This window comes from Syngnathus typhle, linkage group LG15, assembly GCF_033458585.1.
Source record: "Syngnathus typhle isolate RoL2023-S1 ecotype Sweden linkage group LG15, RoL_Styp_1.0, whole genome shotgun sequence".
NCBI lineage: Eukaryota > Metazoa > Chordata > Actinopteri > Syngnathiformes > Syngnathidae > Syngnathus > Syngnathus typhle.
Window position 1 is genome coordinate 4120382 of NC_083752.1, and position 16082 is coordinate 4136463.

General features: G+C 48.9%; 2 protein-coding genes across 4 annotated transcripts; both read right to left on the reverse strand.

Annotated features, from left to right (window-relative positions):
• Window positions 1-75: 75 nt before the first annotated feature.
• On the reverse strand, window positions 76-11083 carry ubtd2 (ubiquitin domain containing 2). Of its 3 annotated transcripts, XM_061299143.1 has the most exons (4): window positions 10927-11083; window positions 1979-2289; window positions 1019-1255; window positions 76-863 (listed from the first exon to the last, which is right to left on the reverse strand). In XM_061299143.1, exons 2-4 carry the CDS (start codon window positions 2046-2048, stop codon window positions 400-402), a joined length of 771 nt encoding a protein of 256 aa, XP_061155127.1. In that variant the 5' UTR covers window positions 2049-2289; window positions 10927-11083; the 3' UTR covers window positions 76-399. The 3 variants fall into 3 exon arrangements, with proteins under 3 accessions (XP_061155127.1, XP_061155128.1, XP_061155129.1); XM_061299144.1 differs by lacking the exon at window positions 10927-11083 and having other exon boundaries at window positions 1861-1996; XM_061299145.1 differs by lacking the exon at window positions 10927-11083 and having other exon boundaries at window positions 1856-1996.
• Window positions 11084-11519: 436 nt separating this feature from the next.
• arr3a (arrestin 3a, retinal (X-arrestin)) lies at window positions 11520-15318 on the reverse strand. The gene is made up of 16 exons (XM_061299121.1): window positions 15269-15318; window positions 14443-14473; window positions 14062-14153; window positions 13937-13981; window positions 13630-13820; window positions 13500-13559; window positions 13232-13308; window positions 13034-13169; window positions 12871-12955; window positions 12740-12812; window positions 12533-12670; window positions 12359-12442; window positions 12218-12241; window positions 12081-12130; window positions 11919-11938; window positions 11520-11691 (listed from the first exon to the last, which is right to left on the reverse strand). Exons 2-15 carry the CDS (start codon window positions 14448-14450, stop codon window positions 11934-11936), a joined length of 1068 nt encoding a protein of 355 aa, XP_061155105.1. The 5' UTR covers window positions 14451-14473; window positions 15269-15318; the 3' UTR covers window positions 11520-11691; window positions 11919-11933.
• Between the last annotated feature and the right edge of the window lie 764 nt (window positions 15319-16082).

Consider the following 16082-nt stretch of genomic DNA (forward strand, 5'->3'; position numbering starts at 1 on the left):
AACAGAGAAATCTCGTACAGAGGAGCTTTGGCTCAAAGAAAGAAAGCAAGCAAGAAAGGACAAGTTGCAGAAGAATAGAAAGAAAAAAATGGCTTTTAATTTAAAAAGTTGGCTTCTCTCAATGAAAATATGTTGAGTCATCATCTTGATACTTTCCATGTGTGCTACTCTCACACGATTGTGAAATGAAAAGCCATTCCAGTCCAGCATTGTTTTTTTGTCCTCAGGCGTTAGCATGAGGAGCTATCCCATGTGCTAGCCCAAGCGTTATCCCAATCTTGTCAAGGCAACAACACAAATGTGGTTAGTCTTTCTTGTGATCATGCCTGACATAGTGACAAGCAAGGTATTGTATTCCTTACCAGCCAGCAAAGCATCCAAAATATTGCCCTGTCACCTTTAAGCGTCCACGGGAGAAGGCTGGTGTTGCGTTTCCCGACTGGGAGTGCGCGGTGGAGGCACATCCGCCAGCGGCTGGTTGATAATGACTTGCACGACGTAATCCCGCGAGATGTTGATCTGCTCTAATCGCAGCCTGTCGGTGAGCGGGCGGCCTGAGAAGAACCAGCGCTGGGCGGCGGCGTCCACGCCTTCCAGAGCGTGCAGGCGCCGCTTCATGGCGCCCACCGTGTCGCTCGAGCGCACACGCAGGCGCAGGTCGCGGCCTGTGGAGAGGCGCAGACGCAGCTGCCGCTCGCCACCGCCGTCGTCACCCTCTACCGATGCGTCAGCCCCGGCAGAGTCTCGGTCGGAGGCGTCTGGTTCGTCGGAGTGTTCCTCGATCATGTTGATGGGTGGCGCCAGGCAGTAGACAGGCAGCTGGTAGCGGTTGCCCAACTCGTCGTAGCATTCGCTCAACAAGCCTGCAATGAGAAACATTGACCCAAAAATGCAGTTTCAGTCAATTCCATCATTTCATGTTCAAGCGCAACCAAAAATGTCTTCCTTTTTTTTAGTTATAATCTGACCTTGGTCCAAAACAAGGGCAAGAGGCCTACATGCAGGTTACTCGACTGACCGTGCGGCAGCGTGATGCTGGCGCCGTCCAGGATGGCTTGGGCCAGCTGGTGGTCTCGGCTCTCAAAGGCGCCGGCGGCCGCCCTCAGCGCGTCCCAGATCTCCTTGCGGCCTTCGAAGGCCGGTGCCGTATCCCAGAATTCGTCGCGCTTACTGCGCAGCTGGCCTTCCGTCATGGGGTAATCGCTCTTCCATTTGGGACGCTCGCGCTTGAGCAGCTGGTTCCGCCCCAGAGCAACTGACAACAACAAAGATGGGCATTCCTTAATTAGACAGCCCATCGGTGCGGGCGTCGGGTCGTGTTTGCACGTTTGTCGACATCTTTCTACTTGGATTTCTGTGCACTCAGCTAACAAACGTAGACGTTCAGAAAACAAAGCAAAAAATAATACACCCAAATTGTCTATCAACTGTGTACTTTGAGACTTTTCTTGACTTGAATAAAGCTAACATGGTAACTTTTGTTCTGATAATGACTGTATGGAATACACTACTACAATATTGGAGCACTGGAACTAAACAGAAACAAAAATGTCAACTTGAGGATTGATAACAGTCCACGTCTCATTTCAAATGCAAGGGGGAAAGAAAAAAAATCGTCCGGAAAATAAATTCAAGCCATTCGGAAGAATCGACCGAGTACTTTCGAAGCTCACCAACGCTTGAAAACGAGCGACAATAAAAGAAAAGACGTAGCAATTAGCCTGCTAGGAGCTAACATGCTAACTTAGCATCCTTGCCAGACTCACATGCTACGTGAACAAAGGCGCACACGCATCTAAAAACGTTATATTCTGCTACTTTGTTGACATTTTGGGTCCGGAACCCCTCTGTTTACCTCACCCGGGAGTAGATAAGATCCGTAGGCAGAGCCCAGCCGGACCCGACCCGGTGCCAAAGCGACACCTGGCCGTGGCCCCCACGAAGCGCCAGGAGAGAGGAAAGGAAGGGAGGACGTTACCTCCGGTTCCGTCAGAGTTGTCGTTCAAGCTGCCCGAGGAGTCGTGCTGGCTCCCCACACAGCCACCCATGTGTTGTTCGGTTCGGCGGCCCGACCCGGGTAGCTCGCCGCCTCCTCCGCCCCGCCGCGGCGCTGCGTCGCGTCGCCTAGACCTCCCCCCATCACCCCCCACCTCAGCACACTTCTAACTCACTTGCATCCCTGCGTCCTTTACTTCTCCCTCGCGTCTTTCTTACTTTCTGTCATTCTTGTGTTTTCCACCCATGCTTCCTTCCTCACTTTACAACCACCTTGCTTGTTCCCTCGCTTTCCTCTGTTGTGTATTTTTATTCTGGTATCATGCTATGTGCATCTCACTATTAAGCCGAAGTACGACCAGGGCATGTTTGGGTCAGGTTCGTGTGGTATTGTTTGGGGCTTGGTCCAGGAAGGTAGACTCATTGGCGCCGGACACATCTGGCTTCCATTAACAACTGCTAAGATACACAGGATGTAGAGATGGGGGGGCAACAGCGGGGTCATAGGTCAGCCAACAGCCCCATCTGCGCGCTCCCGCGTGGAGGGAAGCGCAAGAGTATAAGGTTTAGGACGGGAGTAGACAAGGGGACTCGACATCTTGGCTAGGGCGCGAGACACTTCTCTCTGACATCGGTTGAATAAAATCTTTCCCCAATCAGCCATGTGTGACTGAAGTTTTCCTTCCCCAAGCCAGCCACTTTTTCACCATCTTGTTTGGAAGACCAGCTGACCATCGAAGAGAATTCACCACAATTTTGGCGTCACGAACAGTTCTCTTGTCCTTCGGGGAGCCCTCGCCCGCCTGGGTGCGAGCATCGAGCGTCCGGCCGGCAGGCTGAGTTTGAGGTGAGAAGCTTCCACTCACAGTATCGCAATGTGCTCGTGCCTGGTGTGGGGGGGGATGGAGTGGCTCCTGAGCGGGACAGTTAACGGGCCTGGTGTGCCAGTGGCTGGCAAAAAGGGGGGGGATTGGTCTCCCCTAGCTGGATGTCGACGAGATGTGGATTTTGAAAGGGGGGAGTAGCCCCAATAGAAAAATGAAAATGTTCAATAAAAATAGAAAAAAGAAAAAAGGCAAATAAAAATGGGAAAATTGCATAAAACTTAATGGGGAATGTGCACAACAGTGTGAGTGACATGTCTGGTGTGAATGATGAATGAGAAAGAAAATGCTCCGAGAGAGGGCACGTGAAACAGGACAGGATGTCTGGGACATCGCTGATCGGCTGTCACGAGAGAAGAATAATAGAAAGTCCCATAAAACGTGGACTTTGTTTTGGCTACAGATCCGATGGAGGATGGAAATTTTAGCTGTGTGATTGAGGCGGAAACACAGGTACGATTGAACACTGTGTGCGACAAGAGACGGGCACCACCAAGCCACCGGAGGCACAATTCCCGGGGTCGTGCTGGGACGTTGAGATCACATTCAATGTAGTTGAGATCACACTCAATGTGGTTGAGATGTTCGGTGGGGGCATTTGTCTCTATATATAGGTCGCACGAAAAAGGGAGGCGTGCTGCAGACCGCAATTGGCAAAGCGGAGGAATGGGCAGCCTTGGCATCCGTAACCGTGTGAACGAATGTGGGAAAATTACCGGCTGGGTCTGGGACCAGGGTGCCGAGAAGGATGATGCGCGCAGACCACGTTATTTGAGCACTGATCAGATTAGGGGTTTGTGCGGGTTGCAAGGTTCCCCCGGCTGACAGCTGGTGCGTTAGCCGCTTAGAGAGACACTCTTCGGGCAACTTACCGGGGTGAACCGGTGCGCTGCGGTTGTACCCAAGTCGTCACGGTCCGATTCCGATTGGCGAGGCGCACTGTAATAGCACACACTCCTGTCAAAGTCTGATAAAATTTACGGCTTGCAGCAGACCGCAATTGGCAGAGCGGAGGAGTGGGCAGCCGATAGAAATTGGAAAACGTGGAAAGAAGAGGCCTCAGGGGGGTTAATTTTGGTATACCATGTAAGAAAAGTAATTTGTGTGCACACTGAAGTTAAAAATCTGCAGTATAAGGGGAAATGCAAAGCGCTCTTAGGGGAAACAAAGACAAGAAGTGCAAAGGGCATGTTTGTACGTGCACCTGCGCACGGTAAGAAGACACAGAATGACCAAACCGCATGGAAGCGGTTGGTGAGAAGCTACATGAGAGATGGATTCGAATCCCTTTGTCTGTGTTCTATGTTGTGCGTAATGTCTGTAAAGTTTCTGTCAGTTGTCGTCGTTCGTCTAAGCGGTGTGCGCGCTTGGTGTATGGGGTGTGCGTGCGCGCGGATGGGTGTGTGCATGTGCGGTTGTGTGCGCGCTCGGTGTGTGTGCGTTTATGTGCACACGCATGGGAGACGGCAGTGAGAGAAGAGAGGAGGGGGCCCTGGGTGCTCCAAGGCGCGGAATGGTGCTCTGACGGCAAAGGTGGGGGCCGGCGAGACGCGCGGGCCTGGCCAGCCCGTGGAGTCAACATTGGTACGCTGACCCCCCCTTGTCCGAGGGCGCTGTGCCGAGGAGCCCGCAAAGGCGAGGCTGGGTCCCCCCGGTAGAGGTCAATGTCGATGAGTACTGAGACATGACGAGGGGAGATCGAATGTGGATGAGCGAAGGGTGCATGATTAACAATGAACGTGCATGATTAAAACTGAAACTTCACTGGCACTAATGTTGAACAGTTTGCAAATAGGCAAGAGAGAGACATGCTTGCAGTACTCACTAAAATACTAATGTTTGTGTACCTGTGTGTCTTAAGAAAAGAGTTGGGCCGTGGCAGCAGTGATCTATGGCAGGACGCTACACATTCGGCCCAAGACCGATAGGTGGGGGGAGAAAGTGAAGAAAGGGGGGTTCGCTCATAAATTAAGAGGGAGCCTGTTGAGGGCGGCCAGCGCCCCTAGTCCATCTGACAACTAATGAGAAAGTGAGTGATTACGTTAACTTGAACAAGATTGACCAAACAAATATGAGACGGCGGACGCGCACGTCTCCTCCCAGAGGACAAAGAGACACGGACAGAACTCCCAGGTCGTCTGAAGAAAAGCTTCGTGGAGCGCTGCCCCCAAATTCTTCACTAATTTACGTCAGGACGCCACAAATGCGGCCAGAGACAGATAGAAAGAGGGAGTGAGAGAAGAAAGGGGGGCTAACTCGTAAATATTGAGGAGATATTGGGAGTAATCTGTTGGTCCTTTCTTTAAGACCCTTTAAATCATTTCCTGGAGTAGATAGGTTAGCAACACGAGGGATTTAGAGGTTCAACAGAAAGACAGTTAAAAGACAATAACATTTTTGATTTGAACAATTGCAGGCTAACAGGAGCATGAGAGAGGAGAGCTGAGAAGCGGGATCCACTTTGATCGAGGAGATTGGAAATTCACAGCACATATTCTAAGTCGCATTTTTGAGCAAGCATGACACAGGTAATAACGCGTGAGAGATCAAGACATAGATCAGGGCTAGTTGTGGGACGCAGACCTCGGAGTTAATTTTGAATAATGATACTGAAGACACAATGTACTGTCCCATTAAATTGGAACTATAGACAAAACGTGGCTCGACAATAGGATGAGTTGCAGGACTTACAATATAAAGACGACATTGCTGTTACTAGGAGAATTTGACTTTTGGTAAACAAACGTTACTAGTGAATGGAGGGCAGCAGCTACATTTGGAGATAGCCTTACGAGTTTGGTGTCCCAGTCTGTCTCTCTCAGTGCCAGGATCCCTGAAAACTCGACCCCGAGACTCCGCCTGCAGCCGCGGACGACTACAAGACGGTGCCTGGCTTTGAGGCACCTTTGACCTTTGGCAAGGACAAAGTAAGACTGTTGTTGTGCTTGGAGGGGGCAAGTACACTCCGGAGGATAGACAACATCCTCGGAGACGAGAAAAGACAGTGAGAAGTGGAGGAACTCACAATGTTGAAGAAAAAATGGACATTTGAACAATGGACTCATTCGAGAGTGATGGATGTGTTGGCTCTGAAGCAACAACAAAAGAACACCATCTTGAGAGGGTGAGGTGCGGCAGAAGATATGGACTTGAAATGTCCGACGGCCAAATCGCACTCCTGGCGGTGCTAAGACCTCGTGGGGCTTGGGTTAGAGTGGACAGGAGCTTCATTGTGCACTGGGTTTGACAGAACTGAGGAGATTTGATAAAGGATTGAATAATGCGTAGAGCTACAGAGAGAAGCATCATGGTCAGAGATTGAACAGATTTGAATAAAACAAATGGGCTAAAACGGTGAGAAACAAGAGCGAGATCTGATGTTTTGGCTCACCAGACATGAGAAGTAGAAATCGAGTTAGATGCATTTTAGAATGGGACATCTAGACTAAAGTGGATTCAGCCAAGGAGAAGCTAGGACGCTCGATGTACCTACTCAATACGATAGAAGTTTGTTGCACCATAGTGGAGGTTGGGTAGTCAGAAAGTTGGATCCGTTGAATTTTTGACTTTCACACATTCATGCATAGGAGTCGCACAAGGCCACAGGTAACAAGATAATGACTGAGATAGGGCTCAAATTCAACTGCACCCACACGGCAATGTAGAAGCAGGAGAGCGAAGTAAGGGATTATATGCTAAACAGTCCGCTGTAGGGTTACCAATAGGAGATTCTGTCAAAAGAACTACTAAGAAGTGGAGGCGAAGATAATAGGAGGACATAGATATTCGAAGGGTTGATAAGGGCAAACTCCATTGTCAAAGATGGGATTAGAGCAAGTTGGAATTTGCCATTTTAACAGGAATTGACAGCGAGGGAGATTGAGGATAGAAGATCTGGACAGCAATGACGTAAATTACGTTAAAAGCTGCTCATTCGAGGGAGAAGGCTCAGCGCTCCCTGTGTGGAGCTGCGGCTTTGCAGAAGGGGGGCAGACCGCGCGAGTGAGTGGATGAAAGGAGTGGTGATAGGCGACCACAAGGAAGTAGGGAGAGGTGTTGGATGGTGTGACAGCCAGGAGTTTTAGGAAGAATGAGAAAAAAAAAAAAAAAGAAAGGGGGGGGAGTGAGACTCCCCAAGAGGGGCAATAAAGAGAAGCAGACTGAGAAACAGCTTTGAGCAAGACAACAGGAAAAAAGGGGGAGAGCCAAATGATGACGTAAAAAGCCAGAGAGAATAGTCTGACCCATCTTTATTGAATTTAATTAACATAAGTAATAGAGATCGAGTTTGTAGGACCAATACGAGGGTATGGAGGCTCCCTCAAAACGCGGGTCCCACAGTTAGTCCCTCAGATAGACATATATGACAATTTGCGATGAATCTGATGGGCGAGTTTATGGAAAATTGAATTGGAGATTTATAATAGGTCATGTTGACGAATATGTCCGAATGTGAAGAGTCACTATTAGGAGTCAATATTTGCCTACACACTAAGATACTAACTCTGCTTGGTTTGGGGGGAGAGCTGAGTGATAGAGACGGATGAGTGTGTCTGTGAGTGTGTGGATGGGTGAGTGCGCATGTGATCATCTACGGCTGTGTGTGCGCAGTATGATTGGCCAGAGAGGTCTGAAGTTGGGGTGATGTGTTTGCCATTGAGGATAAGATTCCTTTCACCTGAAGGGGTGGTACAGATCGGAGGGACTGGAACTGGTAAGTGATGAGTTCCGATCGGAACCATGGTTCAATGATCAATCAGGGGCACCATCAACAACAAAACGGTTCGATGGAGAAGGCCCGTTTCAGTGATATGGTCAGACAAGACAGAACTAGTATTGAACATCAAGACTTTGGACGATTTGACGTGTGACGACTTTGAGCTCACCCAACGGGGTGACGGACTAGGTGGACAGTGACCAAATGGTTGACGCTTGAGCTTGCTCGCGACATGAGCGAGCTTTGCTTTGTTTTTCTGTGTGACTTGATTTTGTGCAGCAGCAGCAGCAACGGCCACCAGCCAAGGAGCGGATTGCGCGTTGCTGGCGTAACTTGTTTTCGTTCTTGCAGGTTGTCGATTGCGTTCGTGGAACGTTTGTGTTGAATTTACGAGAATATGTTAACCCTTGCCCTTTTGGTTTTTATAATGAACCTGTTGATTACATGGTTTTCAGGACAGGATCCCGGAGCGCCAGGATTCATTTTATGACTGTTTTTGTTTTGATACTTGATGTCTGTTTTTGTGTGTACAAATGTCCGCTGTCAGCAGGGCTATAAGCTCACTGACAGGAGTGCGCTGATTTTTGTGTGTGTTGCCGAGTGTGTGATGGACAGTCAAGTTTCAGGGACTTGGGGTGACGGTCCCGGGGCCTGGATTGGAGCTAGAGGTTCCGCGGGCCTGGCTACAATGAGTGTGGTGATGAGAGGGGACGCTTTGCAGGTTCCTTTTGATAGGTAATGACACATTAAGTGAATGTGTCAAAAGGGGGGAGTGGTAAAACAGAAAGGGGGTGAGTAGGTTGCAATTTGTAATTGTGATATACAAAGTTTTTTTCCAAATTCACTTGTTTTTAAGCTTTAACAGGACACGCCAGAATTCAACTAGCAGTGACGGAAGGAGCGGAAGAAGCATCTTGAAAGAAAGGGAGTTAACGGGGGACAACAGCCTGGAATGGATGCGAAGCGTGGTAACAATTTAGTGACTATAAGGTTTAAGGTTTTTCAATGACAAAGTACGAAGGACAAATCATACAATGATTAGGGAGTGGACAGTGGCACAGTACACGACAAAAGTTTGGAAGGTCATTGAATGTCAGAGGACGACGGGGCCAGAGACAAGGAAGGGGGAAATTTCTGAACGAGTGACTGCATCAAAGCTGCTATTACAGGGCAAATGTTTAATTATACATTTTAGGACGAGTAGTTTGCAGAACGAATACAGAAAGGATTTGGTGGCTGTACCGTTTTGGAAAGATTACATGAGCGTTGTTTCAGAATGATGACTGGTTTGAACAGTGAGGTGGCTCAAACATAAGGCACGGATACATAAAGGTACAGATCTAGGAAACTACAGTATTGTGAGGGGTACCGGTTTGAGAATGCTACACGTCTTTAGACTGAAGAAGGAATTTGGGGGTGACAAATAGTATTTGGACGGGAAAAAGAGCGGCTGAAGTGACATGACTGACGGGACTTCGGAAAGATGACAGTGTGATTGAGACAGGGACATCTGCGACAGGAAAGGCTACCAGGAACAGGTAGAATTTACATTGTGACTGGGGGGAGCTAGCAACGCTGTCGGCACGACGAGAAATGAGGGGAATGAGTCCTGGAGTGTTTGCTTGTTTGTTTGCTTGTTTGTTTGCTTGTTTGTTTGTTTGTTTGTTTGTTTCAGGGACCGCGTGGGCCTCTGGAAACGAGGGGTAGGTGTCGGGAGCCCTCGGGCGTTCTGATGAGATTTCGATGAGACGATTGACACAGCTTTTTCCTCGTTGCCCCATCACCGCCAAATAATTATTTGAGGGGGCTGGAAACACTGGAGCTATCGGGTTGTGTTGCCCTGCCAGCGGTGGCCGTCGGGGCCGGAAGGACGTCCGGCCTGGGCTGCTACCTTTGACATTATGACTCCACATGTTCGCACTTGTAAAGTCACTCGATACAGACAGTAGCTTTAGCTTGGCATAGGTCGCCTGGCTGCTGACCGGGGCCTTGCACGGGATTCAACGGCCATCATAAGCAACAGGAGGACACTGAACGGACAGCCGGCCCGGGACGGTGCCGTCTACTACTAGTGCTATTTTCCACTGACGGATCAGGGGACTGGATTTCATATCTGCACGCACTTGTGCATGCGAGGGGGGCAGCGCAACAACGGGTTTAATGTTCTTGCATGCTTTGACGATTCGTTTTTATATACCTCACTGTGTTACATCGTTGTTTTGTTGCCATGTTATTTACTTTATTATGTGACCTCATTTGCTTGCCCCGTGGCATGTTTACGATACGACGTTGCATGTTGAGCGATCTGTATTTGAGGGTCATGGTTCTGCTTGTTGCTGTGTTTAGGGCTCATGCTACGCTTTGTGAAATGTGGTGTGTGCCGGAGCTCCCTTCACCTGACTCTCGCCAGGTGAGAGGCGCCTCCGGGGGTGTAGAATGGGCCTCCCTCTTTTTCCTCGTCATTAGATTGGCGGGGTTTTTTCGACGGCGGTCCGGCAACTTTTTGGGGCTTCTAACGGGCCACAGCAAACTTTTCCTCTCCAAATTGATGGCGTTGGTGATATATTGCCGAAGGGGGGTGTGCGGACGGCGTCAATCAGTTAATGGGGTTGGGGGATTCGATCTTGGTCAAATGTGGTTCCTGAGAGGCCTCAGATTGCTGTCAGGGAGGAATTTGCTATTAAATTAGGTTGAGCTTTCCTAGTTAATGTAACCTTAAGTAGCATGCCTTGAGCATGGTTTAGAATGAGACAAATAGGTCCAAATTGTAGACGAAAACCTTAAAATGGTTGGGGGAAGGTTTTTGGATGTACCGATGTCTTTTTCGTGTTGAGTTGTTGCCGGGGCACTTGATGTGCCCCGGCAGGGGGGTATGTTGTGTATTTTTATTCTGGTATCATGCTATGTGCATCTCACTATTAAGCCGAAGTACGACCAGGGCATGTTTGGGTCAGGTTCGTGTGGTATTGTTTGGGGCTTGGTCCAGGAAGGTAGACTCATTGGCGCCGGACACATCTGGCTTCCATTAACAACTGCTAAGATACACAGGATGTAGAGATGGGGGGGCAACAGCGGGGTCATAGGTCAGCCAACAGCCCCATCTGCGCGCTCCCGCGTGGAGGGAAGCGCAAGAGTATAAGGTTTAGGACGGGAGTAGACAAGGGGACTCGACATCTTGGCTAGGGCGCGAGACACTTCTCTCTGACATCGGTTGAATAAAATCTTTCCCCAATCAGCCATGTGTGACTGAAGTTTTCCTTCCCCAAGCCAGCCACTTTTTCACCATCTTGTTTGGAAGACCAGCTGACCATCGAAGAGAATTCACCACACCTCCTCAGCTCTTGCATCTGTGTTTCTTCTCCTTTTCTTTTTCTCATGTCTTGCAGTAGCACACAACTTTCCCTACTACCCCATCTTGCTCCTTTTGTGCTCCCGCTGACCATTCCTCCGCTTTTCCTTCCTTTCCTTTGGCAGCTTCTGCATCCCCATCTGTTCTCACTCGCCTCCTCATGCCAACGTGCATCCTTCCAGTAGCCTCCTGCTTTCCTTCTCCTCTTCATCACTTTCTTCCCTAGCCACGCACGCACACACACACACGCATGTGATGTGATAGCAAATGTGTAGACATCATTTTTAGAAACATTACCATGAACCCAAACGCGATTTCCTCCCTAATAAATAAGCGCAACACTTGCATCCGCTAGATGGCAGTATACAGCATCCGCTCCGTTGTGCGTTCATTCAACCCTCGACGCCCCACCACTAAATAAAACCCAACACTAAAAATATACATACATATAACCAAACTCATACATATTTCCCCCAAAACACCCACAATCATCCGAAAAATACACAATAGCACATTTCAGAAGCTGCCAATATGGTGCTTTGGAGAGATGAAACACAAAAGGCACATGTATGACTATGATTAAAATGTTTATTGGATAAGACCAGGCAGAATCAACACGTGTGTGCGTGTGCAGTTGTACGTGTGCATTGAAGTGGTTGTTTTCCTCAGTTTTTCGTTGCCGTCTTCGACATCACTTCCCGTCTGGATTTCTGTACCGTCATTCCAGCTCCAGCTTGATGTTGTCGCTAATGACGACAACATTTCAATATACATTAATCATGCCACTTCACTATAAAAACATCACTCATAGCAGGTAAAAATATCTCACAGTAAAAACGTGATGTTACGTGACATCATCTATAGGACATAAAACTGCTGAGCTCACATGACTGCACTAATCGGAAGCGTGTGTTGCCGTGGCGACACTGGGTCATTTTATTTTTTAGGATGAGGAGTACACAAACATACTTACATATGTGCACAGCCTTTACTCTGACAACCAGAAAAGAGGAAAAGCAGCAATGAGTGATACATTTCCCACTTACGACCTCAAATGTTTGCAAATATAAATATTTTTTTCATGGGACAACACTGAAGAAATACAGCTTGGTTTAGGGTTGGTTTAAGACATCACCTTCAGGTTTGGGGTGCATGAGCATCAGCGGCACCTCGGCGGTCACGTCGCTGTCAAGGAAAAGAAAAAAAAAAGTCAACTCCAGATAAGGCTTCGGAAGGAAGTTGAGTAGTCACGTGGTAGGAAGTGATGTTCACCTGGAAGTGAGTCCTCCCAGCAGGCTGCGGAACACAACACAGGGGTCATGCAGGTCATCAGCAAGTGAATACAAAGGCAAAACTTCACAAATCACTTCACGCAATCCTTGTGGCGGCTCAGTCGAGCAGACTGACACTCACCCTCCTCCAGCCACCATCAGGTTGACTTTGAGCTTGTAGGACACCAGAATTCCCAGCACCTCCTTGTCAATACCCTGTCGCAACCTGAAAATATTCAGTCCAAACATTGGCAATGTGAGAAACACAACTCCAGCCAGCTTCCATACAAAACTGCCCATGGAAATGTCTTCTTACATGGTGGTGGAGGCCAGGTTGGTGTCCTCGTCCTTGAGGCGGCCATCCAGCGCCAAGCCTCGCTTCTCCTTGTTCTCTGCCAGCAGCGGCACGATGGTCAGCGTGTTCTCCAAGGTGCCGCCTGCCTCCACCGTCTCGCTGCCAAACAAAGCGGACCGCGCGTCAGGCGACATGCATTGTGGCTTGGTGCGTGACAGCGCCACCTACCCGAACTCCTTGGAGAAGACGCACTTGGTGTACTTGTCGGCGGAGTAGAGGACGATGTCAGTGGTCTGGTCCACTGCGAGGAAGAGTGACCTTGAGTAACCTGGAGCTAGGGAGCAAGCTGGGACACCCACCTGAGATCTGAATTTTCTTGACAGTTTTGTTGCTCTCATTGTTGATCTTAAACTTGATGGGGATGGTCTCGCCATGGAAGTAGAGCTGCAGCACACCCACAAAGATCATTTCGGTGCCTAAACGGCCATTGCTGTTGTGGTTGCGGCAGGACCGCATACATACGTCCTTTTCCAGGGAAATCTCAAGGTGCACGGGCTTGTCCGACATCATGAAGCTCTTGCAGATCTCCGCCCTGGGCCCGGCGCCCACCTCAGATGGCGCGAACTGGATTTTGCGGACGACGAGACGCGCCGTGTCCCTGCGAGCGACACGCACGCTCGGCATCACGACAATCCCGCGAGACAAACGGACGCAACTCACTTCTTCTCGATCTTCTCATCTGGGTTGCACTTATCGTTGGCCAGGAAGGCCTTGACCTCAAAGTCCACGCCGCAAGCCTGAAACACACATACACGCGTCCAAACTGTAAACATACATTCTCCCGCCATCGAAAGAATGGCCCTGCTAACATAGTGCTAAAGCTAGTTAGCGTTTATGCTGCGGTTAATTATCTCTTTTTCTCTTCTCTACCTTTTCGCTTTGTCTTTTTTTGAATAATTCTTTATCATTCCTTTTTCCTGTGGCATACCTTCCCATTGTCGTCAGGGCCCGGTTGCAGCGACACGGAACACGGAAGGTTGGTGGGAATCTGCACACGAACGTGAGCACGTTAGCCGGTAGCATTAGTAGCATCAACGCTTATGATGGCGCGGCAGTACATCAAAGCTGAAGGGGCGGGCGTCGTTGCCGGCCTTCTTGAGGAGCGTTTCGTGCATTTCGGAGAGCGCCGGCTTGTGGTCGTCTGGGTAGAGCTGCTCGATGTGGATCCAGATGTCCTTGCGAAAGCACAAGCCCATCACGTCCAGGTCATCGCTGCCGTAGCGGAAGGCGCACGCCAGCTGCACAAACACTGACGGGCGGCCATGGGCAGTACTGCGTTAGCATGTTAGCGAGCTGGAATGTTAGCTAGCTGTATTACAGTGTTAATATTAGAATGCTGATATTTCTAAAATGCTGCAGCTTCACCTTTTCTGTCTCCAAAGTTTGTTGGGTCCAATTTGACGACCCCATCTGCATGAGACATTTTTGTACAAGTCACTTTACGACACACACACACACGTGTGCATGCGCGCACATGCACAAGCACTCACCGAGTCTTTCCACGTTGTTGATGTGGTCCACGTAGTCTCGCTTTCCCAGGTAGAGCGTGAGGCCGCCGTTGCCGCTCGTCTTCTTGAAAACTCTGCACAAGGCCAAAAGTGTGATTGGACGTGAGAAGGGTTGGGAAACGCATCCTGGTACATAGGATGAGGGAGGGAGCGAGGAAGCGCTCGGTCGGATGAGCGAGAGACTAATGTCGAGGCCGATCGTGTGCTTGCGGATTGAGAGGTCACTTTAGGTGAGTGTTTGACCTTTTGCGTGTTTGTGACTGAGGTGTTGGGAGGTAGGCCGGTGCTAGCAAGCGTCACCATAATCATAGAGAAGAAGAATCTTTTTTTTATTTTGTGCTGTCTTGCGTATGCGTAACTTACTTTGCCATGTCTGGAAACTTCTCAAAGCGTTCTGAGGAAGACAAGGAAAGAGCATCTCAATGTGATTGTTAGTGAAGATCGCGTCCATCTCGGCAAAGGTTAATCCCGGCCTGCGGGATTAGGCCGGCGGCGTGATTGAAGATGAGGATGCCGTAACTATTCCTGGAGCACTAACTGGATCTATTGGGTATTAACGGCAAACTAAATCCTCAGAAGGCTCCAAAGTCTTCTCACTTGCTTGATTTGAATGACCTCCACAGGGCAGAGGGGGGGGGGGGGGGGGGGGGGTTGCCCAAACAAGTAGTATTTTCATTTTGCTTAGCCATCTCTTTCAATTGAACCAGTGAAAGAACATTTTCCACCATATTCCAATTAAGATGTGTCACAATCCAGCCGAGATTAACCTGATAATCGAGTCGAATTATGGAACGTGCTTCTCGCTTCGGACTTGATTGCGCAACACGCCACGTCTCATACATATTCAAGCGATATATTTATCGAGAGCTCAATCTTGACTTCGCATTATCTAATGAGGTCCGGTTGAAAAATTAATTTGTGCACTGGATTTTAGACAGTCAAATTATTAGAAACACTGCCCGCTCGTGAAACCACTGGAATGGTAAAATCATCCAAGGCCATTCCAATTGCACTGGAACTATTTTTTTCCCCCATATTCTCGATCGGTTTCCACAAAAACAATGAAGACATGACTCCTCAAAAAGCATTCATCAAGACACAAGTGCCAAGCATGAGTCCACTCACTTTAACTCAGGACACAAGTGAGCATCAATACAACAAGCCAAGGGAAGGAGCGGACGGGCCTTACCTGCGCTTGGCAATGTACACTTGTGGGAAGGGCGAGCGCCAGCAGGTATGTGTGTGAGCTGCAACAGAGACGGGGGCCCTTTTAAAGAAGGTGCAGGTAGGGGGGTGGGGGCAGCCTTGTGGCTTAGTGATGACAAAATCCAATCAAGCGCTTTTGGAACACAAAAGAGTTGAAAATAGTCCAGGACGAGTGTATGCTACCTGCCTACTGCCTCCAGTTGTCATCTTGTTGACCCTGCAGGTCCCAAACAACCCAAAATTTCTTACAACTTAATTGTCCATGTGTCAAACAAAAGTTTTTGCCCCAAATTTTTGTGAAACTTTCAAATGGGCTGACTGAGCTGAACCCAAAACATTCCAGAATTGCCACCAGTTTATTTTTAAAACATTTGTCATCATCTTTGATGTCTTTTTATCCGGTTTGGTTATTTGTCTTGGGAATTACCAGGATGAACCTTCTCCAGTCTAAAAGAATCGGAATAAAGAAACTCCTGGAAAACTTTTGTTGTTGTTGTGACGGGGGCGGGATGCTGTGCCCTCGATTTATGGTGATTCCTTCTTGGAAATGTTTACGTGATGGGAGGCCAAATCAAGTCCATGTTATTTGTAGCTCGGATCAGCGTGGACATTCTCGGAGCTCCTAAATCTAAATCTGGTTTGCGCGTGCACATTAAGGACTCTCCGCTTGGAGCTAAGCCTTTTTTTTCCAGTTGGTCTCTTGAACGTGCCAAGGATTAAACGCCAAGACATAATCTCTCTTGGGAGGGGTCGCGACGGAAATAGCAACAAGTAGTATTGAAGGTGTAAAGCCCACC